This window comes from Eriocheir sinensis, chromosome 65 (genome assembly GCF_024679095.1).
Source record: "Eriocheir sinensis breed Jianghai 21 chromosome 65, ASM2467909v1, whole genome shotgun sequence".
NCBI lineage: Eukaryota > Metazoa > Arthropoda > Malacostraca > Decapoda > Varunidae > Eriocheir > Eriocheir sinensis.
The window spans coordinates 6,741,058-6,764,951 of NC_066573.1; the positions used below are offsets into that span (position 1 = coordinate 6,741,058).

Sequence of the window (23,894 nt, forward strand, 5' to 3'; positions counted from 1 at the left end):
TCTGTGTGCATCTGTGTGTGTGTGTGTGTGTGTGTGTGTGTGTGTGTGTGTGTATGGTACTATATAAAAAAGTGCCTTTGTGTCATATATTATAACCAAAAGCGTCTGGAATTCTTGTTGGGTCTGGCTGGACTAGTCGGGGAACTCAAAACAGTCAGGGAATGATTCCTTTGCCAGATATAGAAATTCTGGTCAGTTTCCTTTACACTCTAGTCATTGCCCCTCTAGTAAAGAATATGTACTGATTTGGGTTGAGCTGAGTTATCATTTGGTACAGATATAGAAATTCTGGTCAGTTTCCTTTACACTCTAGTCATTGCCCCTCTAGTAAAGAATATGTACTGATGTGGGTTGAACTGAGTTATCATTTGGTAAAGTTGAGCTGTGGTTGAACAAAAGATTCATCATGTGTGCTGTTGGTAAATGCATGGAAGCTACATAAAAGTTTTTAAAGCAAAACTGCAGGTGACTAAAAATATATTTGCTGCTTTGTGAACCAACAGTGCCTCTACAACATGAAAGATTCCTGTCAATACAGTAAGCAAAACAAGCAAAGCAGCAGCTAAATTAAACTTTGTGTGTAGCTAGTTATTAAAAACAGGTTCTCTCAAGTGATCTTTTTCCTTAATTGAATGTCTGGAGATGGCGTCCTTGCCTCACCTCTTTTCTTCCATGCTGGGCTCCTCCTCTTCATCCTCATCCTCCTCTTCTGTGTCTCGGGACTTGGTGCGCGGCCTGGGTGAGTCTCTGGTCACGTCAGACTCAGACCGCGCTAAGGAATCAGAGCGAGTGAGGGACTCTATGCTTCCCCGCTCACTGCCGGTCCTGCCACCACCAGTATGGGGAGAACTTTCAACAGAGGAGGTGGAACCATACTTCAACAGACGTGGACTGCAAGTATCACATGTAATCCTCTTTAACGTCTGGTGGACTGATATATTAGATCTGGTTTAGGAACACCTTGCTGGGTACAGGGAAAATTAAACATGAGTCGGTATGAATTGTCGCCGAGCTGAAAAACCTTACCTGTTTTCAGAGTCTGGAGATATGAGTGGCGTGGTGGGGGTGGAGGAGCCCGGCCTGAAGAAGGTGTCCACGCCCTCCGATATGTCGTGGTCCTCCTCGACTAGATCAGCGCGCCCCATGGGTCGGGTCGGGGCGCGTGTTTTCACCCTCCTGGGCCGGGCTTTACCCAAGTGCTGGAGTTGGCCACAACTGCTCGGCAGCTCAGACACACTGTCCAGGGACTCCGCTGTGACACAACACAACACACAGACAAAGTTAAACATTACACCAATATTTAGGGAAGGATTCTTCTAAATCCATGAATTCATAAATACCAGTGATACAAATCAACATTAATTACACTGCAACTTCATGTTTTCAATAGTGAAAGTAAGCATTTTGTTATACGACAGCTTAAGGATAATAGTTATTCATATTTAACTAAACTTAATACAGTTCCTGTTCTGTGGAAACATTCACATGTAAGGCTTTAAAAGCTGCTACATAAGGCAGCAGCTGGCATAAATATGTGCAATGACATTACTGAAAGGTTGCACTCATGTAACCATCTTAAAGAGACTATTTTAGATGTTTCACTGTCATGCCTATGTCACAGTGTAGTGAAAAAGGCATTCCTCAAATGAATCTTTCCTTTATCAAAAAATTTCTGTTGCAAGACAAGCTCACTGAACCAGACAGCTGCTGGACTCATCAGGTCAACTTGGCTCCTCATGAGTGCAACAAAAGGATTGGTACTACTTAGAAAAAAAACTACAGTACATGCAAGTATTCTTCCCACAGCATTAATAGTAAAGATAACACTTGTCTACTTATTCCAATATGAGCACTCTGTCTCCCCCTCCACACAGCATACCAGGCAGTAAGTCAGAAGCAGGGAGTGCCTGGCCAGAGGCACCCGAAAATGATGGCTGTGCTGACAAAGTCTGTTCAAAATGAAGATTTTTCTCCAGGAGCAAACGGTAACTCTTAATATCAACCAAAGCACTGTTGTCACTATGGTGCAGCATTAGTGGCTCATGCTCAGGGCTGTGGGCTGGAGGCATGTCTATCAAGAGACACAACCAACAGAAAAAAAAACATGCATTAAGTTCAACAAAAGGCTGCTTCATAGGATTCCAAGGTTTTGCATGCAACTTCCATCAAGCTCAGAATTGCAAAGTTGAACAAAGTTGTAAATGGGAAGCAAAAATACATAGGTGTGCATGCATCTGCCTTGTTATTGATCCAAGCATGGATAAAACAGTGCTAAAAAGTTGACAAGCAAAGAGGAAACCTTCTCTCCCATTATGGTTATCAAGCAAGAACAGTCCACTGGCAAGGACGGAAGCCAACTCCCTCACCAACAACACTCTGCGGCCGAAGCTTCCGCCCGTGTAGACTCTTTCTCTTGGGGAGCTGCGGCGTGGCCTGCGGAGACACCGTGACCAGGTTAGTGCAGCCCATGCAGGGGAGGAATGTCAGGAGGGATCCTTACACAGGAACTTTGTGAGGCAGTCATCATTAACAGCTAACAATTTAGGTCCTGACCAAATTAATGTGAATGTTTGGTAAACTTTGATCAACAAAACACACCTTGAACCCGTGACAAAAACAACACCTTCTCAATGTAAATTATAATGTACGATAATTTGAGTCTGATTGAAAAACAGCACAAGGAAAACTACTGCCAATGTCTTAATGAGAAAGTGTACCTAAAGCCATGTACAGTTAAAGAAAGTGTCAAAATATCAATCATAAAACTATAACAATAATAATAATAATAATAATCAGAGTAAATAAACCCTAGATTTGATGACTATTACAAAGATCTGAGGGGACAGTGAGCACAAGTCAGGAGGGGAGGCCACAGACAGCAACAGAGGCTCACTACCTTGCCTGAACTCTGTCCCTCTCAGAAAAGTAAACTCTTAGTCTGAGAGGCAGCAAATATGAAACAAAGCTAACATGAAAGCTCTGTGTGATTAATTAAACGAATAATGGAAATAATGTTCCCAAAAGAGGAGCATAGCATGGCAAAACTGATGTATCTTGGGAGCAGTATTTTCATCAGTGTGACCTTTAGAAAAATAAATAACAATACAATGATAAAATCCCTGTCTAAAGGAATTCACTTCAAAGCTGATCAGTAAAACCATTCTACAGTCACCATGCAATAATATCAGTCATCCACACAACCAACTACAAAACAGGCAACCTTCAAGATGTCCACCAAAACCAAAATACTGTAATATTAGCTTTAAACCATAATCTACTCTATGGGTTGCACCGGAATTTGATAAAAGCCTTACATCAGAATCTAATCTATGCCTTGCACCACAATCTTGTCTCTGCCTCACATCGCCAGTGACAGCAGAAGACATGTGGCGTCACGGAAGAGAAAAGTGCAAAGCTGATGAGGATGCAAACACAAGGAAAAATAAAAATAAATAAATAAAACATGGTGTGCAGTCTGCAAATCTGGCCTTGGTTCAAATCTTAGTCAAATTGGATAAGTGGCACAGCCAAGCCTGAACAATCACCTGTCCGTCTGTGGCTACTTGGCGCTGGGTGTGGCTGGCTTTTGTTTTGAGTGACCGCTCACATAAACTTTGTAACTATTGAGTAAAACTGTTAATATAGTTAAAACTCATCACACATTTAATATACAAGAGAGAGAGAGAGTGAATTAAGTGAACTAAAGTGAACTTATAATGGCTTGTGCTCGGCCACACATCAACTACCTCACTTAACTAAAGGCTATTGTGTTATCTCACCTACTACAATCAACTTGTGAAGCAGGCCACGGTAACACCAGCCCTGTGACGAGGGAGATAACAGTTCGCGCATTTAAACAATCACTTCACACACACCACTTTAAAAATAATACTTAAAGATGTTAACAAATGGGAAGAATAGTCTGGCAGCAAGGACAAGACAGTGACCAAGGCTGGTATTATAAGACTTTAGCTTCTCACATCAGCTATTTCTAAAGGTCAAAGAGGGGGTCAATCGGGGTCTAATGAGTGTTTCTTTAAGTTCACGGTACAGAAGACGGGCTAAACTACCACCAGGGTCATAAAACTACTCCTGGAAATGCCCAAAGCTCATATGAAAGCCTTGACAAATGTGTGTACTTGGGTGAGGAAATGTTTAGTAATACGGCCCACAGTGTTTGATTACTTTAGGCAACTCAAGAGTGGCCATGGCTGACACAATATGAATCAAAAGTAATGTGTGTTTGTGCAGTTTGTCTTTATGGGACCTACGTATTAACACAGCAGATGTGTGATAGATAAAATCCCTCTTGCTGTATGTGGGTTAGTATCTGGAACACTGCTTGAGTCTTGGGCCTGCAGCGTGGCGCATGCAGCCGTGTTCTGACAAGACACTCTGATGGTGGTGGTAGGAGAAAATTGGCCATGTAAAGCAGAGTTAAATTTTGCTCCCACAGTCCCTTTGTAAGATCAGACGTTTCCTTCTGCTTAACTGTACATTGTGAACATGATTAACCCGGTAGCAGCGGGGATCATGTTTCTTAATGGTCTGTCTAAGCGAGAAAAATGAGAAAAAATCATCACTCACACAAACCATTTCATAATATATATCAAAGCATTTGTGATCAGTTTATGTATCATCTATTTTGGGGGGTTAAATCATGGCACAAATTTGGCCCGTTGCTGCTACACGGTAAAGCCACAAATTTGTCCCGGCGCTGCTACACGGTAAAGCCACAAATTTGTCCCAGCGCTGCTACACGGTAAAGCCACAAATTTGTCCTGTCGCTGCTACTGGGTTAACTGTACATTGTGAGCACGACTAAAATTTGCTGTTGTTGCTACCAGGTTAACTGTACATTGTGAGCATGACTAAAATTACATGTTACTGAATAAGCAATGTAGAGGACTGCCAACACTAACACACACAACCCATGCATGCCCTCCGTCAACCTGGGCCAAGGGTGCTGGTGGCCATGCTTCCTGCGACAACACACTAGGGAGCGCCTCACACTAACTGCTTCTGTGTTTCTGGTACATGTCATTACAAACTTAAGCTCATTCTTAAAAATCCAATCCGATGAGCTTTTGTTAATATATTTTAGTTCCTCTTAATTTACGGTGCTATACTGAAAACCAAATCTACAGTTAATTCATATCAAACTCAAAATTAAGTATCTACAGCGACTACCTCCTACACAAGCAAGCCCGTTCTCCACATGGACGAGGCCGAACAGTCTTGAAATAACAGAAGCAAAATCAAGGTTCAAATTTTACTCATCTGAGGTAGTGAGTAGCCTAAGCCTCTAGTGTTACAGGTGTCAGTAAAGAACACACAGCAGGCAACAACAATACACCACAGGTACTTACAAGGTTCAAATATTCCAATTTCTGTGAATCAGCGGAAGAAAGGGAAATGACAGAGAAGTAGATGAGTACCAACACCACACAGACACCTAGGGACACTATACACACATGGGTCAACACTGATTCCATGTTATTAGCAGCCTAAGTGTGTGAGTTCCTATTACACACATGGACCTAAGGCACAGCTCATGACCCGTTATATACAGGCACCTTTGTTCTCTTGTTTCCTTGTTTAGTTTGTGATGATGAATTTTTCTGGGAGGTGAACACTTGAACCAACTGACAACTACTGCCCTCCTTTTCATATAACTTTTATGATGTTTTACTTTATCAATATGTGTGTGTGTGTGTGTATTTACCTAGTTGTGACATATGGGAAAAGGGCTATGCTAACGCTGTCCCGTCTCCATATCTACTCTTATCCAACGTTTCCTTAAAATCATGAATGTTTCTTGCACAAAGCACCTCCTCCTCCAGTTTGTGTGTGTGTGTGTGTGTTTACTTAGTTATAATTGTATATACAAATTGGGTTTACATTCACACATTCCCCTTCTTCACTTTTACTCTATCTGGCCCACACCCACCAGCGTGTACAACTCCTATCATACTATTCTAATCAACAAAAGTGAAGTCACAACTCCCCCTAGTTCGTATTTCCTTTCTCCTGTGTGAATCGAGGCTACAGTGTAAGGAGACACTCAAATGCCTTCCACTGGCCAAGGAATAAAACCTGGGGCCAATGACCAAGCCATGTCCTATATTATTAAGAAGGTTTTCCCATCAAGAGTGCCTTCTATAGCATGACTGAATGCAGTCTGACTCTTTGGCAGAGCCTCTTCTTTGTGCCAACCTCATGCAGCTTCCCACAGGCAAACATTCAACATTCTCTTGTTTATGTTTTCCATCCATTTTAAAGGACCTGTACCTGTCCCTTTCTCCTATTCATCTGTTTCCATTACACTAAAGATATAATCAATTTACATATATCAGCACTGACACAAAACTTTTAGTAGTCAAGGATCTCTTGCTGAGCAATATTTGATCATTTTATAAACGTATTAGTTTTAATATCATGCCATTTATCTATACTCAGAATTTACAAGTTACTTACCAAAATGTAATCAATGAAATCTATCCTATAGTTAACTTTTAAAAATGTCCGTAAAAAAGTGACCTACCAGCGGGGACGGGTCAGACTTCTGGCTGGTGGTGTCGTCTCCCTGACTCACTGTGTCAGAGCGCTCGCTGCGAGTGGAGGACTCGCTGCTGCCTCGCTCCCGCCCGCCCATCTCCGTCCCAGTAGAAGCTCTCTTCCGCGGCCCCTCGCCGGATTGCTGTAAGGACGGGGCAACAGTTCAGAAAACATGACCCAAGGACATCCAATGCTTGACAAAATTAACTGATATGGATATATTTTTTTCATAATGAATCTTGATAACACTGAAGCATAAAACACCACTTACCAAGTTTTTACAGGTCTTAGAGAGTGACTCCACTACCTCGTCAATGACTCGGTCTGACACTGTCGACGCCACCGCCAGGTTCACCTCATTCACTTTGTTCAAGATGACTGATCCAGCCTGTTCCACAATGGCCGACTCCACAAGTTGGTACGAGAGCTGGAACACCATAAAAGTCGGTGACAATGGGGGAGGGAGACTAAGAGGGGACGAGGGTTTGATAACACAAAGAAGAAAGTAGCAAGTTCACATCACAGCAAGCCCATACCGGAGGCTGGGGAGAAAAATGGGTTCAGGAGGTAAACAAGTTGGTAAAAATAAAAGGCAAAACAAAATCTCGAAATACAAAATGAACGAAAAAAATCTTAGAAAATACAAAATGAACGTAAAAAATCTCGAAAAATACAAAATGGGAGAAAAAATCGGAGTATTAAGTCGGTTCAACACACTTTGAAAATCCAAATTAAAATACTAAGAAAATTCAGAAAGGGATTGTGACAGCTATGCAAAACACACCTGGGACTTGGTCAGGCAGGCGGTCCTGATGTCGTTGACCACCTTCTCCTCGCTGAGCACATTGGGACACTTGTCTTGGGCGGACCGAACCATGCTCTCCACGGTGTCCTGAGGGAGAGGCAGCACGTCACTCACATCAGATAATATTACAAACATTCACTACCAACTTACAATGGAAAGTCATCACCCCCACCACCTGGTTTTCAGTGCACAAGAGGTAAGTGAATGCACAAAACAGATTATAAAAGGACACACTCGTACTCCATCCAACCCCATTAAGGAAAACAAGGACATTAAACGAAGAGGAACAAATGTAATGCCAAAGTTTAATCAAGTACGGGAAAGATAGAAATTAGGGAGGAAAAGTAGTTTTAAGTATTTTTAAGTAAATACAAGTACTTTTCCTCCCTAATTTCTATTTTTCCTGTACTTAATTAAATTTTGGCATTACACATTTTTTCCTGATTTCTATCTTTCCTGTACTTAATTAAATTTTTGCATTACACATTTTTTCCTGATTTCTATCTTTCCTGTACTTAATTAAATTTTGGCATTACACATTTTTCCTAATTTCTATCTTTCCCGTACTCAATTAAATTTTGGCATTACACATTTTTTCCTAATTTCTATCTTTCCCGTACTTAATTAAATTTTGGCATTACACAAAGAAGATATTGTCAGAGGAGGAAAGATCACCCAGCCAAACAATCCACAAACTCCATCCCCAGCTCTTAATATTAGTCACGATAACATCCCCGGCACCTAATAATGTCCTGCAGGCTACCCACAGCAGCCAGAGGGCCAAGGTTAACACAGGGCACCACAATGACTGCTCCCCTCCCCCCGACGCCGCCTGGCCCGCACCCACCTGCAGGTTGTTGGTGATGACCGTGTACAGGTCGGAGGAGATCTGGTGCAGTTTGGTCTCTATTGGGTTACCCGCTTCGTCTCGCCGCAGCACCACATCGTGTAGGTGGGAGATGAGCTGAAACAGAGGAAACACAAGGTCAAACACCATAATAAATACCTTGAAACTTTTCTCCTGTTAAACAAACATTTCGGTTATTACATTTTCCATCCACTGAAAATCCAAGTATCATAAATCAAGCACAAAATCTGTACATCATATAAAGGATGTCAAAGGAAATACAGGTTGAGAATCTCTTATCCAAAATTCCAGGGACCGAAAGAGTTAGGGATATCGGATTTCTTTGGATTTTGGAGGTTTTCGGATTTTGGAATTTCAGATAAAGGATCCTCAACCTGTAATAGCAAGAGTGGGCTTGTGGTTTACATTACAAAACAAGAAGCTCTGTGCACTTTTGCTGTAGAGAAAAATATTTTCTTTTTTTTCTTAAATGAAATTGTTCACACAGACACAAGAGGCTTTCCCTGGGTTGGCAAGAGCTAAACCCTTTGTAGCATTTGCCCCAAAATCTTGCCAGACACAGTCGTGGCCCCAAAATACCAAGCACCACAACACAGCCTGGGAGCCTCAGCAAGCACCACTGTTGCCTACCTCAGGAGTGCCGCCACACTGGTACTCACTCAACTACATATTTCAATGATAGTAGTAGTAGTAGTAGTAGTAGTAGTAGTAGTAGTAGTAGTAGTAGTATGTTGAAGCAGTAATAGTGGTAGAAGTACAATGTTGTTGATGTAGTAGTAGTAGTAGTAGTAGTAGTAGTAGTAGTAGTAGTAGTAGTAGTAGTAGTAGTAGTAGTAGTAGTAATTTGTAGTAGTAGTAGTAGTAGTAGTAGTAGTAGTATAATTTATATTTTTTAATCTTTTTCCTTGCCGAGCTATACTAGCCAATAAGTACCAAGAATCTTAGCTGGTGGAACCTGTCTGCCGACACAGCAGGGGCGGATTCAGGCTCTGGAAACATACGTGGTGGCAAGGTCCAGCCTGATAGAACTTCAGACTTTCCCCAGAGTGACGCGCGGCCGTGAATGTGATAGAAACGTGAACAGGACGAGATCGAACCGAATGTTTTCCCCGTGAGATCTATCAATTCTACGTCAACGTAACAGTACGGTTGGCAGGACGCCCGCCACCCCCGTCATGCCTCTTCGGACAATAATTATTACACACGCGAGACATTTCCGCGCATGCCGTCAGTGGGGGTGAGGGGGCGGGGTGACGCGCGGCCCAGCAGGCCCCGCGCCAACCGGAACTATCACACCCTCACACTCCCCACAAATATTTATCAGTCGCGAAGCAAAATTGATAATGTTTCCAGATTGGTGTGCGATTGAAGAAAAAAACATTCCAAGCAAAATGATTTATGGCGAAGTAAATTTGTTTTTTTCTCGATCTGTCTCATTCTGTTCACACATACGCTTCTTTCCGTTAATTTTTTATGGATGTGGTGCCGCGTCGTGTGTTGTGATGTCTGTTTACTGGGCACACGGGAAGGTCCTCCAGAGATATCATCTACTGCGTCTGTTTAACCCGTCCGCTGCGATTGGCACGGATTTGGCTTTCACTGGTAGCTTGGTAACTATACTCCATGTCTTTCTCTGCCTCTGTGGTGGATAGTGGTGTGTTTCCCATGTGGTATTGGTGTGCTGGATATCCCCTCCCAAGGTGCAGGACTTTACATTTCTCTTCATTGAATTGTAGCAGACACTTTTTGTTCCATTTCTGTAGCTTGGCGAGGTCTGACTGTAGGAAATCCGTAGTCAAGGGGTTAAGAAGAAGTCAAAATATCGAGTGGCCGCCTGAACACACTGGGAAACGTGCAAGTAGCGGGTCTTTCTTTGTTCGCCCCTGAGCTGCTTCAGTTGCTATACGGAAAAAAAGTAAGCAAATATGACGAAAAAAAAAAATATCAAGAGAAGGAACTACGAAGCGATTCAGAATAGCATAGAGGTCAGATGATGATGATGATGATAATCGACATAAAAATCTATACGTAACATTTAAAATACTATGACCTCGGTGCCAGACGCCTCTTCTACATACAGGTCACGAGTTGGCGCCACACGATTAAGGTACCAGCGATAGTTAATTTCTCGTGGATGAATGACTCGCTACGCCGCGTATTTCGAAACAAGCAGGAGTGGCAGCGATGAGTCAGAGGCGAGGGACGGGGAGGATGGGATGAGGACGAGGGGGAAGGGGAGAGCGGTGGCGGGGAAGAGGTGAGCAGTGACGGGGGAGGGGGGTGTTGCAGTGACCTAGCTCCGCAGCCCCCACCACCACCACCACCACCACCATCTGGGCACCTACATCTCCCTCCGCACGCCGATGTGAAGGGGACGCCCATGCCACTCTCTAACGTCCACCAGGGCAATCCCAGCCAGAGAGGATCAAAAGTTCATCATCCCAGCAAGAGAGGATCATAAGTTCATCAATGTAATCCCAGCCACAGAGGTTCATAAGTTCATCAATGTAATCCCAGCCACAGAGGTTCATAAGTTCATCAATGTAATCCCAGCCACAGAGAGGTTCATAAGTTCATCAGTGTAATCCCAGCCAGAGAGGATCATAAGTTCATCAATGTAATCCCAGCCAGAGAGGATCATAAGTTCATCAATGTAATCCCAGCCAGAGAGGATCATAAGTTCAACAGTGTAATCCCACCCAGAGAGGTTCCCAAGTTCATCAGTGTAATCTGTGACTCCCTCCCCGACTCCCTTCCCAGCTTCCCATACTTATAGAAAAAGACCACGTACAAAATCTGGTCACTTGATAACCTTCTGGCGTCTCTCGTATACACATAAGTAATCGCAGTCTGTCATCATCTATCCACTTAAGACAACTTCCCGGCTTCCTTTCACTGTTGCTGGTTTCCTAAATAGTTATGAAACGTATGGGAACTTCAGCAACGGTTCGAGCAGTCTTTTCCCACACAAATATAAACGTAACCTAAACCTATTATAGATGTTCACTTAAAAACCACAACCCGGCTTCCTTAATTAAATGTCGGTGTTATGCCAAAGAAAAGCCGAAACATATTATAGTGGTAGGAACAGCGACCTCCCCACAACGAGCTCTTGACGGGGCACTACACGACCCGAGGTGGGCTGAGGTCACCTGGGTACTCGTTTCAATGGTCCTTCTTAACAGCCATCACTGCCCCGACTACAATAGCCTTCCACAAGACGTTTGGAAGGCTATTGTGTTTACCAGAATCGATGTTTGAGCGGTCTTTGTCAACCAAACCAACACTACAGACTCAGACTTCGCTAACTACATCCACTGCACAAGCTCTAGGGGACAGAAAACGATCGGAAGCTATTGGCTGGTTTTAGAAGACAGTTTCGCTTCTCACATCAGCTATTTCTAAAGGTCAAATAGTGGGTCAGTCGGGTTCTAATGAGTGTTTCTTTAGGTTCAAGGTACAGAGGAAGGCTCAAACTACCACCTGGGTCATAAAACTACCCCTGGAAATGCCCACAACTCCTACGAAAGCCTTGTCAAATATGTGTTCTTGGGCGGCGAAATGTTTTATAATACGAACCACTGTGTTTACCAGAATCGATGTTTGAGCGGTCCTTCTTGTCAGCCAAACCGATAATAGCCTCAGACTCCACTAATCACTGCCTACACAAGCTTTAGCGGGGCACAAAACGATCGGAAAGCTATTGTGTTTACTAGAATCGATGTTTGAGGGGTCCTTGTCAACCAAACCGACTAGACTTTTCGACTCCGCTGACCAGTGCCACTCAGCGAACTCTCAAGAGGGACAAAAGACGATCGGAGAGCTATTGTGTTTACCAGAATCGATGTTTGAGCGGTCCTTGTCGACCAAACCGACTAGACTTTTCGACTCCGCTGACCAGTGCCACAAGGCGAGCCAACAAAGGGTCTCAACAACACCAGGTACTTCTACTTCACACACCAGTCAGAGGGGGCACTGTGGCACCTCGTCCTGGTGGGCTACTAACAGCTGGCACCCTACCAATCCCCTCCGCCCTCCCCCCAACGCCCACCTTACACCTGACCCATGTTCCTGCCTCACCCCCTCACCCCTCCTCCCCGGCACCTCTCACCTCACTCCCCGCCCACTCCACCGTCAACACTCACTCCGCCCAGTCAATAACTTATGTATACACCTGACTGGCACTCACCTTGCTAACCGTATACTTACACACACACACACACACACACACACACACACACACACTTCCACACCCTCTCAATCCGTAATTTGGCACCCAGTAGACTCCGAAAAGGAACATGCTCGTGTGTGTGTGTGTGTGTGTGTGTGTGTGTGTGTGTGTGTGTGTGTGTGTGTGTGAGGGGTTGTGCGTGTGTAGGGGGGGAGGTGTGTGTGTGTGTGTGTGTGTGTGTGTGTGTGTGTGTGTGTGTGTGTGTGTGTGTGTGTGTGTGTGTGTGTGTGTGTGTGAGTGTGTGTGTGTGTGTGTGTGTGTGTGGGGGATGGGAAGGTTGTGTGTGTGTGTGGGGGTTGGGTGTGTGTGTGTGTGGGGTTGTGTGTGTGTGTGTGTGTGTGTGTGTGTGTGTGTGTGTGTGTGTGTGTGTGTGTGTGTGTGTGTGTTGACCCCTTCCCAGCCTCCCCTTGAGAGGCTTCACGCTCGGCACCGGCCACAGGTATCAACGCTGGGGCCGCAAAAGGTGTGTCTGGGGAAGCATCAAGTGGCCGGCGCCGAGACAATCAGGAAACATCCAGGTGCGCGGGCTCGGGTTCGGTGCCCAAGAGTACTGAAGTTATTTATTTTGGTGAGAGGGGGGGAGGAGGGGAGGGGGAAGTTTCGTTTAGTCGGGGCAACATCTGTGGTCATATGCCGGAGAGAGACAGAATTAAGGGGAAGGAATTATAGGAGAAGAGAACAGACCCCAGGAGACGGGACGCAACCCCCGATTAATACCTGGTACCCATTCACTGCTGGGTGGACAGGGGCGTAGGGTATGGAAGGGGAGGGGGGGGGGGGAGTTTCGTTTAGTCGGCGCAACATCTGTGGTCATATGCCGGAGAGAGAGACAGAAGGGGAAGGAATTATAGAAGAGAACAGATCCCAGGAGACGGGACACAACCCACGATTAATACCTGGTACCCATTCCCTGCTGGGTGGACAGGGGCGTAGGGTATGGAGGGGGGGGGGGGGAATCTCGCTTATTTCTGTTACTTCTCTTTTGTTTTCTCTAAAGTAGCAGCGTGTCAGGAGCTTTAGGGTCGTATTTTAAAACATTTCGTCGCCCAAGTTCACATATTTGACATGGCTTTCGTAGGAGCTGTAGGCCTTTCCAGGGGTAGTTTTATGACCCTGGTGGTAGTTTGACCCTTCTTCTGTGCCATGAACCTAAAGAAACACATATTTAACAGGGCTTTCGTAGGAGCTGTAGGCCTTTCCAGGGGTAGTTTTATGACCCTGGTGGTAGTTTGACCCTTCTTCTGTGCCATGAACCTTAAAAAACACTCATGAAAAATAGATTGATCCCCTCTTTGACCTTTAGAAATAGTTGATGTGAGAAGTGATGGTGTCTTAAAATACGGCCCTTAGTGTGTTGAGTTCAGTCCCTTCACCGCACAAAGCACCACGTTCACGTTTGCTGAGGGAGCGGCGGCACCGGCACGTGGTTACCTGGCGGCGTGTTCCTGCAGGTGTGACGCGATCTAATAATGAACGTGCCGCGCCGCCGCCCAGGTACAGGGGCCGACGTACTCTTGGCCGGCGTTACCTGCAGGACGCCGGCCGGTGCGGGTTATCACTCCACCGCCGGCCACGGGGATGCGAACACCACGCCAAGCCTCGGAGCGACTGTCAGGACGGGTTTGAGGAGTCAGAGGAGAACACAGCCGTCCAGCGCCGACCCCCCGCTCAAGATTATCCCGCTGGTGCTTAAAAACGCTTCCCTCACTCACATCAACAATATCCAAAGACTGAAAAGGTTGTTAATAGCGTTCTGACTAATAGTTCTTCACGTCATGGTACATAAACTCATCGATGACATGACGCCAACGCTTAGCTACGCCGACGCAAAACACGGGAACATGAGCAGAAAACAAGACGCCAGCTGGCCCACGTGGAGCAGCTCAGCCCTTGAAGACTATTGGACTATTGGTCATGCCTTGCTGCAGAGACTATTGAGTGCATGTTAATTCTGTGATAAGGTGAGCCTCTCAGAGTATCCCAGCGTGTTGCGTCCATGGTAGCGGTGCAGTGAGGCAGCCGCGTGGTGTTGTAAGCTCACGAAGGATTATGATATTATGTCCGCCGCTGAGGGCTCTTATACCACTGACAGAGCGGCTGAAGCTTACTGCCATACTAATCTTGTGGTGAGGGAGTTTCTCAAGACTATCGCCGGGTCCGTCAGCAGTAAAAGTATATAACCTTACGAGGGGACAATGCCAGGCGAGGTTAAGCAGGAGATAGAGGTATTTATTAGGGAGCGTGTCAAGTGCCATTCAACGAGGCTGCCGGATGAAGGCGTGAACGTGTGCGTGACGTGTACGGCGCGCACTGAAAACTTAACATGAGGACGATGATGAGGTTGCGCCTTATCACGGGACAAACTGACAACTTTTTTTTTTACAACAAAGGAGACAGCTCAAGGGCACACAAAAAAAGGAAACAATAATAAAAAAAAGCCCGCTCCTAAAAAAAGAATCAAAAGAGGTGGCCGAAAGAGAGGTCAATTTCGGGAGGAGAGGTGTCCTGATACCCTCCTCTTGAAAGCCGTGAGGTGACTGGCTCCCAAAAGAGGGAAGACCCCGACACTGCATTACACGATGAAGCACATGGCGGGGGCAGGGGTGTCCGCAAGACTTTTTTTCCAAGGGTGAGCAGAGCCAATATAATTTAGGTCCTACACAAATATACATCAAATTTAACCCGGTAGAAGCGTCGGGGCAAATCTGTGGCTTTACCGTGTAGCTAACATCAACGGGCCACATTTTTTTGCCGTGATAAAAAAAAATAGATGATGCATAAATTGATCACAAGTGCGTTGATATATATTATGAAGTGATTTGCGAGAGCGATGATTTTTTTCTCAATAATTCGCTTAGAGGGACCTTTAAGAAACATGATCCCTGCAGCTACCAGGTTAAATTCAACTTGGTGAACCACAAGGGAATGGTACATAGTTTCCTAACAGCACCAGGTGTCCTCTTGAGGTTTTGAAAGCATTGTTATAACTTGCAAACGAAAGTGTGAGGGGGAATATCGCAGATTTTCAAGGGGGGTAACTGTCCCTCCTTGCCCCCCGCCCCCCGCTCCGGACGCCCATGGGATGAACGCACCATAGGCTACTCTCTCTCTCTCTGTGTGTGTCTGTGTCTGTCTGTGTCTGTGTTTGTGTGTCTGTCTCTTGTCTGTGTCTGTGTTTGTGTGTTTGTGTGTCTCTCTCTCCCTCTCTCTCCCCACCCCCCGCCACACACCAGTCTCCCTCTCGGCGAGTCTACGGATGGGCAGCGTTCAAAGCGGCTTGGCACGGCTTGGTGTTGGTTGGGCCGAGGAGTGTGCTGAGGTCTTTACCGTCACGTCTGTTTATTGATCACTGCTAATGTCTGCCCCTTGGAAATTTACTTGTGCATGGTAGTTGTCGTAAAGTCGTGTGGTAGAAGTAATTGTAGTAGTAGTAGTAGTAACTGTAGTAGGTTTCACTGCGCACAACACTAACGGCCCCATTTCCTTTCTTTCTTCACTTTACAAAATGGCCCAAGTATGCTGTGGCCTGGCAGTGCAAGTACCCATTAATACCCACGCTCCCCTACCTACGCCTACTTCCTTGCTCACGGTACGATATAATCCAAACATTTCATATACTAAATCAAGGCCTTTATTTTTTTAGCAATTGTTCCCTACCATTGTATCTTTTTAGTTTCCTGGTGCTACTTACACATTTATCCTTAGTTGTATAACCACACTATGCACTGCCTGGGGGTTGGGATGGCATGCTCCTCCCTTCTCCTTTGTTGTTTACTTGCAACAATAAATAATCAATCAATCGTTTCTGTATCTACTGCGGGGGGTTGGACAAAGGAAAGGACAACACAAACACTGACCTATCTATACTATACGAGCGTTCCCTCCCTTCACAATGCTACCCACTTCCCTCATGCCCTTAATAAAACTCATCTACGGTACAAAAAGGACATCTGGTGGACACAATGAATGGGGTATGACCTCAAACCATGAGTCGAGTAATGAAGGCGGTTATTTGTAGGTGATGCCCCTCCCCCACACACACACACCCTCCCCCCACGATGACTCCCCCTTCCCTCACGCCCTTAATAAAACTCATCTACGGTACAAAAAGGACATCTGGTGGACACAATGAAAGGGGTATGACTATGACCTCAAACCGAGCATCGAGTATTGAAGGTGTGAGCTATTTGTATATATTTAGGTGACGTCCCCTCCCCTCCCCCCAGACACACACACACACACACACACACACACACACACACACACACACACACACACACACACACACACACACATACCCTCCCCTTAACTGTTGCCCCCTTCCCTCATTCCCTTCAACATTCCCACAGTACAGAATGACGGACTAGTGGACACAATGAAAGGGGAATGACCTCAAACCAAGCATCCAGTAATGAAGATGTGTTATTTCTAGGTTATGTCCTTCCACATACACACCCTCCTCTCACACTGCCTTCCCCTTCCCTCATTCCCTTCACCATTCCCCCGGTACAGAATGACGGACTAGTGGACACAATGAAAGGGGAATGACCTCAAACCAAGCATCCAGTAATGAAGATGTGTTATTTCTAGGTTATGTCCCCCCCCCCCCACACACACACACACATACACCCCCCCCTCTCACACTGCCTCCCCCTTCCCTCATTCCCTTCACCATTCCCCCGGTACAGAATGACGGACTGTGGACACAATGAAAGGGGAATGACCTCAAACCAAGCATCGAGTAAGGAGGGTGTGACTTCGATATAAACAAACCACAAAGCGACTCAACCCACGACATACACCAAGTAAAACAAAACAGCAGCGATATCCATTCCTTCACCGTCCCTATAACCCAAACAGGAGATGCCTCGCCCCCTGATAATCACCTACTGATACTTCCTCTTCTTGTTATACCTTTGATTAGTAGAAGAGTAAGCCAACGAAACTACACCATAATCTGTACACTCCTACTGGTCCGTATTGCTAATCATTTCGCCGCCCAAGAACACATATTTGACAAGGCTTTCGTAGGAGTTTTCGGCATTTCCAGGAGTAGTTTTATGACCCCGGTGGTAGTTTTGCCCTTCTTCTGTACCGTGAACCTAAAGAAACACTCATTAGAGCCCAATTGACCCCCTCTTTGACCTTTAGAAATACTGATGTGAGAAGTGAAAGTCTTGTAATATCGACCTTAATATCTTTCCCTTTTCCCCAACTGTATCCCTCTCCACTATAACCTACATCCTATTCTGGCTATACCCTTGATCGGAGAAAAGTCAGTCAGGGCAAGGGAAGGAAGTGCATGAGAGAGGAGACATTAAGAGATACATTACCGTACCTTCCACACCAGGTAGGCGACGAGACAGGTGAGAATGAGGGTGCTCCACTCCATCCTGGCGGCCGGCACTTGTCCGTCACTTCACTACACACAAGGTTACCGAGATACACGACGCAAAGGGGAGTGGATGAGAGAGAGGTTGTTCACCGCACACGACACAAGCAACACTCCTGACGCTAAGATCGAGTTCGTACGAGTCTCTGTTTTGCGACGGCGAGTGGACGGGAGGCTATTTCGCACACAGTAGCGAGTAGCGGGCTTTTTTTTATTAGTTTCCTTTTATTTGTGCCCTTGAGCTGTCTCCTTTGTTGTAAAAGAAAAAAAATATACAAGTTACTCCTGATGCTAATAAAGAGTGCACACGATTCACTGGTTCGCTAAAGTCTGGTTCTGGTGTTGTATGCGGGCCGTGAACACTAAGGGAACGATGGAGGGTGGACTGGAGGCTTGGCTATCTCTCTACATTCACGAGACAAATTACTCCTGAAGTTACAAAGAGTTCACACGATTCACTGGTTCGCTAAAGTCTGGTTCTGATGTTGCATGCGATGGAGAGCGGACGGGAGGCTTGGCTATCTTTCTGCACTCACGAGACAAATTACTCCTGAAGTTACAAAGAGTTCACACGATTCACTGGTTCGAAAAAGTCTCGTTCTGGTGTTGTATGCGGGCCGTGAACACTAAGGGAACGATGGAGGGTGGACTGGAGGCTTGGCTATCTCTCTACATTCACGAGACAAATTACTCCTGAAGTTACAAAGAGTTCACACGATTCACTGGTTCGAAAAAGTCTCGTTCTGGTGTTGTATGCGGGCCGTGAACACTAAGGCAGCGATGGAGAGCGGACGGGAGGCTTGGCTATCTTTCTGCACTCACGAGACAAATTACTCCTGAAGTTACAAAGAGTTCACACGATTCACTGGTTCGAAAAAGTCTCGTTCTGGTGTTGTATGCGGGCCGTGAACACTAAGGCAACGATGGAGAGCGGACTGGAGGCTTGGCTATCTCTCTACATTCACGAGACAAATTACTCCTGAAGTTACAAAGAGTTCACACGATTCACTGGTTCGCTAAAGTCTGGTTCTGATGTTGTATGCGGGCCGTGAACACTAAGGCAACGATGGAGAGCGGACGGGAGGCTTGGGTATCTTTCTGCACTCACGAGACAAATTACTCCTAAAGTTACAAAGAGTTCACACGATTCACTGGTTCGAAAAAGTCTCGTTCTGGTGTTGTATGCGGGCCGTGAACACTAAGGCAACGATGGAGAGCGGACGGGAGGCTTGGCTATCTTTCCGCACACACGAGACACACAAATTACTATTGATGCTACTGTTTTCACGCATGGGATAAGCGATAGGTTCTGATTCTAACACGAGAGACTTGAAGATTCACTCGTATTCTCGTTCTGGGGTAATAACAGATGGATCGAAACACTTGTGAATCCTGAGCTGGTGGTTGGACTTAAGTATCTAAGTCTCCCAGGTTGGACGAGGAGCGCGGAGGTATTGGCGGCGGCGGGGGCGGAGGAAGACAAGAGCGAGGAAGGTTCAGGGTGGATGGGAAGTTGCCGTGTGGAGATGCCAATGTTGTTGCCTCATGAAAGCCAAGGTTGGGCGCGAAGGTTACGTGTGAGTGTTGTATGCAAACGAAGCGAAGTGGAAACTGCGCTCTAGCCTCCACACACACACACACATACACACACACACACACACGGTCGATATATCAATAATAATCATAGTCGTGGCAAGCAAGAAGCGAGGTCATTTTTTTTTTTGTTGTTGTTTGTTCACGATCCAAAGTGACTCATCAACCACCTTTTCTGATGACTCTTCCTCTTCCTCCTCCTCCTCCCCTTCTTGCCTCTTGATAATTTGATGGTTGGGTTCCTATACGCAACATCAATCTCTCTCTATCCCTTCCTTCCTTCCTTCCTTCTACTCTTTCTCCTTTCTTTTGTTTTCTTTCTTCCCTTTTTCCCACACTCTCTTTCCCTTCTATTATTTTTCTCCTTTGCTTGCTTTCTTATTTCCCTTCTCAGTCTCGCATTTTTTTTCCTTCTATTTGATTTCCCTTTTCCCTTCTCCTCCGACGCTTTCTTCTTCCTTCCTTTAAAAACTCACAATTTCCTCCCGCCTTCCCTTCCTTCTTAAAAACTCACAATTTCCTCCCGCCTTCCCTTCCTTCTTAAAAACTCACAATTTCCTCCCGTCTTCCCTTCCTTCCTCCTTCCATTATTTTCCTTCGTTTCTTCTTTTCTTTACAAACTCCGACTTTCTCTCACGATTTCCCTTCCTTCCACCGCCTTCCTCCTTCCACTAATGGCAGTTAATGAGACGGTAAATGATTCCCAGTCGGCTCTCAACACCACGAAGCCAAGGCAACACCACCACCACCACCCTTGAACACCACCACCACTACCACCATCAACATCAGCATCGCTCTCTCACTTGATAACAATGACTGCCTTGTTTGTTTTTGGATTCACTGAGACCTCTGAACTGAATAATATACAAGCGAATGCTCTAGTGTGAATCTTCAAGGCTCTCTCTGACTCTATTATTTTCCTACGTGGCTAAATATTCCGACATCTGTTATCTATTACTTTCTTTTTCCTAATGCTAATCTTCCTTGTTTTCTTTCGGGTTTCATGTCACTGTTATTTGCTCGTTGTTGCTCTTTTGTTCTTTATTCTTTTTTTTCCGATGTGACTCAAAATATTATGTCATCTTATGTCGTTTGTGTTTTGTTTTCTTTTCGTCTCTCTATATTTTTTTTTTTTTTGCATCAATCTGACGTGACTCAAAATATTATGTCATCTATAACGTCCTTTCTTCCTATTGCTTATGTCGTTTGTGTTTTGTTTTCTTTCGATCTCTCTATGTCACTGTTCTTTGATGCATTTTCAATCTTTATTCTTTTTTTCCGACGTGACTCAAAATATTATGTCATCTATAACTTCCTCTTTTTCTTCCTATTGCTTATGTCGTTTGTGTTTTGTTTTCTTTCGATCTCTCTATGTCACTGTTCTTCGATGCTCTTTCAATCTTAATTCTTTTTTTCTGACGTGACTCAAAATATTAAGTCATCTATAACGTCCTTTCTTCCTATTGCTTATGTTGTTTGTGTTTTGTTTTCTTTCGATCTCTCTATGTCACTGTTCTTCGATGTTCTTTCAATCTTTATTCTTTTTTTTCCGACGTGACTCAAAATATTATGTCATCTATAACTTCCTTTTTTTCTTCCTATTGCTTATGTCGTTTGTGTTTTGTTTTCTTTCGGTTCGTCGTTTGTGTTTTGTTTTCTTTCGGTTCGTCGTTTGTGTTTTGTTTTCTTTCGGTTCGTCACATCACTGTTCTTTGCTGACGCTCCCTCCCTCTCGGATCAGCGCCACAGTAATCACAGCCATTAATATTTTTGGGGGGGTAATGATTGAGCTTCACGTAGCACCACAACAGCGAAAGCAACCCCTACACTCATCACCACTACAACCACCACCACCACCACGCCGACAACCATTGGGTAAAACACGCGTCCATCACCAACGCACGGGCCATCCCTAAAATCGCACCTCCATCATCACCACCACCACCACCACACTGACCACTGACTATCATCACCACCACCATCACACTGAACACTTATCACCACCACCACCATCACCACACTGAACACTGACTACCATCACCACCACCATCACACTGAACACTCATCACCACCACCACCACCACGGCACCACCTCCAACTCCACGCGTCCACTAATCAAGCAAGCACCGTACGAGAACCACAGAGCTTTCACTAAACACCCACACACACACACAAACACGAGAGAGAGATAGAAAGACCACCCAACACAACAACCACCATCACCACTACTAGAACCACTACTTTTCAACCACCCGCGGCCGTAACACAGACAGGAACACTTTCACGCCGGTACTTTCTCCCGACGAAGGTGTCTGAGGAGTGCCCAGTCGAGCCCACCGCGACCCCCTAGTGAAGCGGAACAGCTGAGCGGCGGCCGTGACACTTCTAACACTCTCTACGCCCCTTATGCACGCTTCATCCCACCTCGCGGCCTGCTGGGAGGTGTGCGCGCTGCCTCGGGACAAGACGTATACGGACTGTCCATCTTTGGGGTCACGCGTCTTGTTATAGCTAGTTGGCTCAAGGGGTGACGTGTGTGTGTGTGTGTGTGTGTGTGTGTGTGGGGGGGGGGGGGGGATAGGTACATGTGTGCGTGTGTGTGTGTGTGTGTGTGTGTGTGTGGATAAAGTGCGTTAACACCATTATATAACGCAATAATCATGAATGTTTACCTATGTTAATTTTGAGAGAGAGAGAGAGAGAGAGAGAGAGAGAGAGAGAGAGAGAGAGAGAGAGAGAGAGTTACCCATCCCTCCTTCCCTTTTCTCCTCTCCACCCTCGAGGCATTACTCATCCCTATCCATTTCCAGCATCAAAAATTATTCACGACTCCCAACACCCCAACGTGAGTACGGATGAGTGAATGAATGGATGAATGGATGAAAATAATAGACGAGGAACAGGTGGAGGTGGTGGAGGTGGAGGTGGTGGTGGTAGAGACTGATATTATGTGGAGAAAGTTAGAAGAAGCCTTAGACGTAGCGTAGATTAACAGTAGTAGTAGTAGTAGTAGTAGTAGTAGTGGAGGTGGTAGGTGGAGGTGACGTGTTATATGAGTAATAGGATGTGGTGGAGTATGTGGATATGGTGGTGGTGGTGGTAGCAAGTGGTGTGACATGGGAGGGGGGCAGGGAGTGGCACGGTGCCCAGCCTCACACATTGACTTGGTGGCGGTGGAGGTGGAGGAGGTGGAGGTGGTGGTGGGGGTGGGGATGGTGGTAGTGGTGGGGGTGGGGATGGTGGTGGTGGTGGTGGTCACTAAATTACCCCCCCCCATACTCCCTTGCCCACTCCACCACTGGCTGACACCTGCACGAGAGCGAGGTGGAGAGTGAAGGAAGAAGAGAGGGGAGGAAAAAACAGAAGGTGGGGAGGAGATAAGGAATGGGAAGACAGAAGGACGGGAGGATAGAAGAACGAGAGGGGAGAGACAGGAGGAGGAGGGAAATGGACAGAACAGAAGACGGGGAGAGAAGCGGGAGGCAGGGGAAGAACAGATGGAAGGGACGGGAAGGGAACGGGAGGACAGATCACAGGGAGGGGAGAAAGAGACGGGAAGAACAGGGAGAAGAGATGAAAGGGATATGGACAAGACAGAAGACGGGGAGAGAAGCGGGAGGGAGAGGAAGAACAGATGGAAGGGACGGGAAGTGGACGGGAAGATAGAACACAGGGAGGGGAGAAAGAGACGGGAAGAAGAGATTGAAATGGGAATGGACAGAACAGGTGACATTACTACCAAGCCCTTCTATAATGACCTCCTGAACTAACGTAGGACAGGAGGAGGAGGAGGAGGAGGAGACTGCAGGAAAAAAATAAATAAAATATCTATCGGTAAAATCTATTGACTGACCGGAAGAGGAAGAGGAAGAGGAAGAGGAGGAGGGAAAAAAAGGAAAAAGAGGAGAGAGGAGAGGAGGAGGAGGAAGAAACAGCATAACAAAATAAATAAATAAATAAAGACATCTATCAATACAATCTTCCTCCTCTATAAATTAGGGTTAAAGAAGGGAATGTATATCAGAAATTAAAGAATGGTGAAACACATCTCAGGGGCCGGTATGTCGCACTATCTAGATTAGTGAAGAAGAACACCAGGGTAGCAAAAAGGAATTATGAGATCAAAGTAGCAAATGAGGCGAAAACTAATCCTAAGGGCTTCTTTCAGATGTATAGAACAAAAACACGGGAGAAAATTGGACCGCTGAAAACACAGGGGAGCTAGTAGAAAATTACGAAAATATGAGCACATTGTTGAACGACTACTTCCTTTCAGTATTCACACAAGCGGATCGAACGACTATTCCGGAAAGGGTTCAGGTGTACGAGGGCGGGGATGGCGATAAATTGAGGGATATAATCATTACCAGACAAATAGTTCAGGATGAGATAGATAAGCTTAAGAAGAACAAGTCGCCAGGTCCTGACGGGATATTTCCGAGGGTAT

The 23,894-nt window shown here is 45.6% G+C and overlaps 1 protein-coding gene across 22 annotated transcripts in view; it reads right to left on the minus strand.

The window, feature by feature from the left end:
- The window catches only part of LOC126987553 (F-actin-uncapping protein LRRC16A-like), a 108,743-nt gene that overhangs the window by 14,625 nt on the left and 70,224 nt on the right, over positions 1-23,894 (minus strand). For 17 of the 22 annotated variants that reach the window (XM_050844615.1, XM_050844616.1, XM_050844614.1 and 14 more), the window contains 9 exons: positions 8,211-8,327; positions 7,343-7,450; positions 6,830-6,985; positions 6,545-6,700; positions 5,370-5,390; positions 2,367-2,433; positions 1,880-2,071; positions 1,027-1,252; positions 661-891 (listed from right to left, as the gene is read on the minus strand). In XM_050844615.1, the coding sequence (XP_050700572.1) occupies positions 661-891; positions 1,027-1,252; positions 1,880-2,071; positions 2,367-2,433; positions 5,370-5,390; positions 6,545-6,700; positions 6,830-6,985; positions 7,343-7,450; positions 8,211-8,327 (1,274 nt within the window). The remainder of the gene's footprint in view (positions 1-660; positions 892-1,026; positions 1,253-1,879; positions 2,072-2,366; positions 2,434-5,369; positions 5,391-6,544; positions 6,701-6,829; positions 6,986-7,342; positions 7,451-8,210; positions 8,328-23,894) is intronic. The other 5 variants (XM_050844613.1, XM_050844611.1, XM_050844605.1 and 2 more) reach the window with 4 other exon arrangements.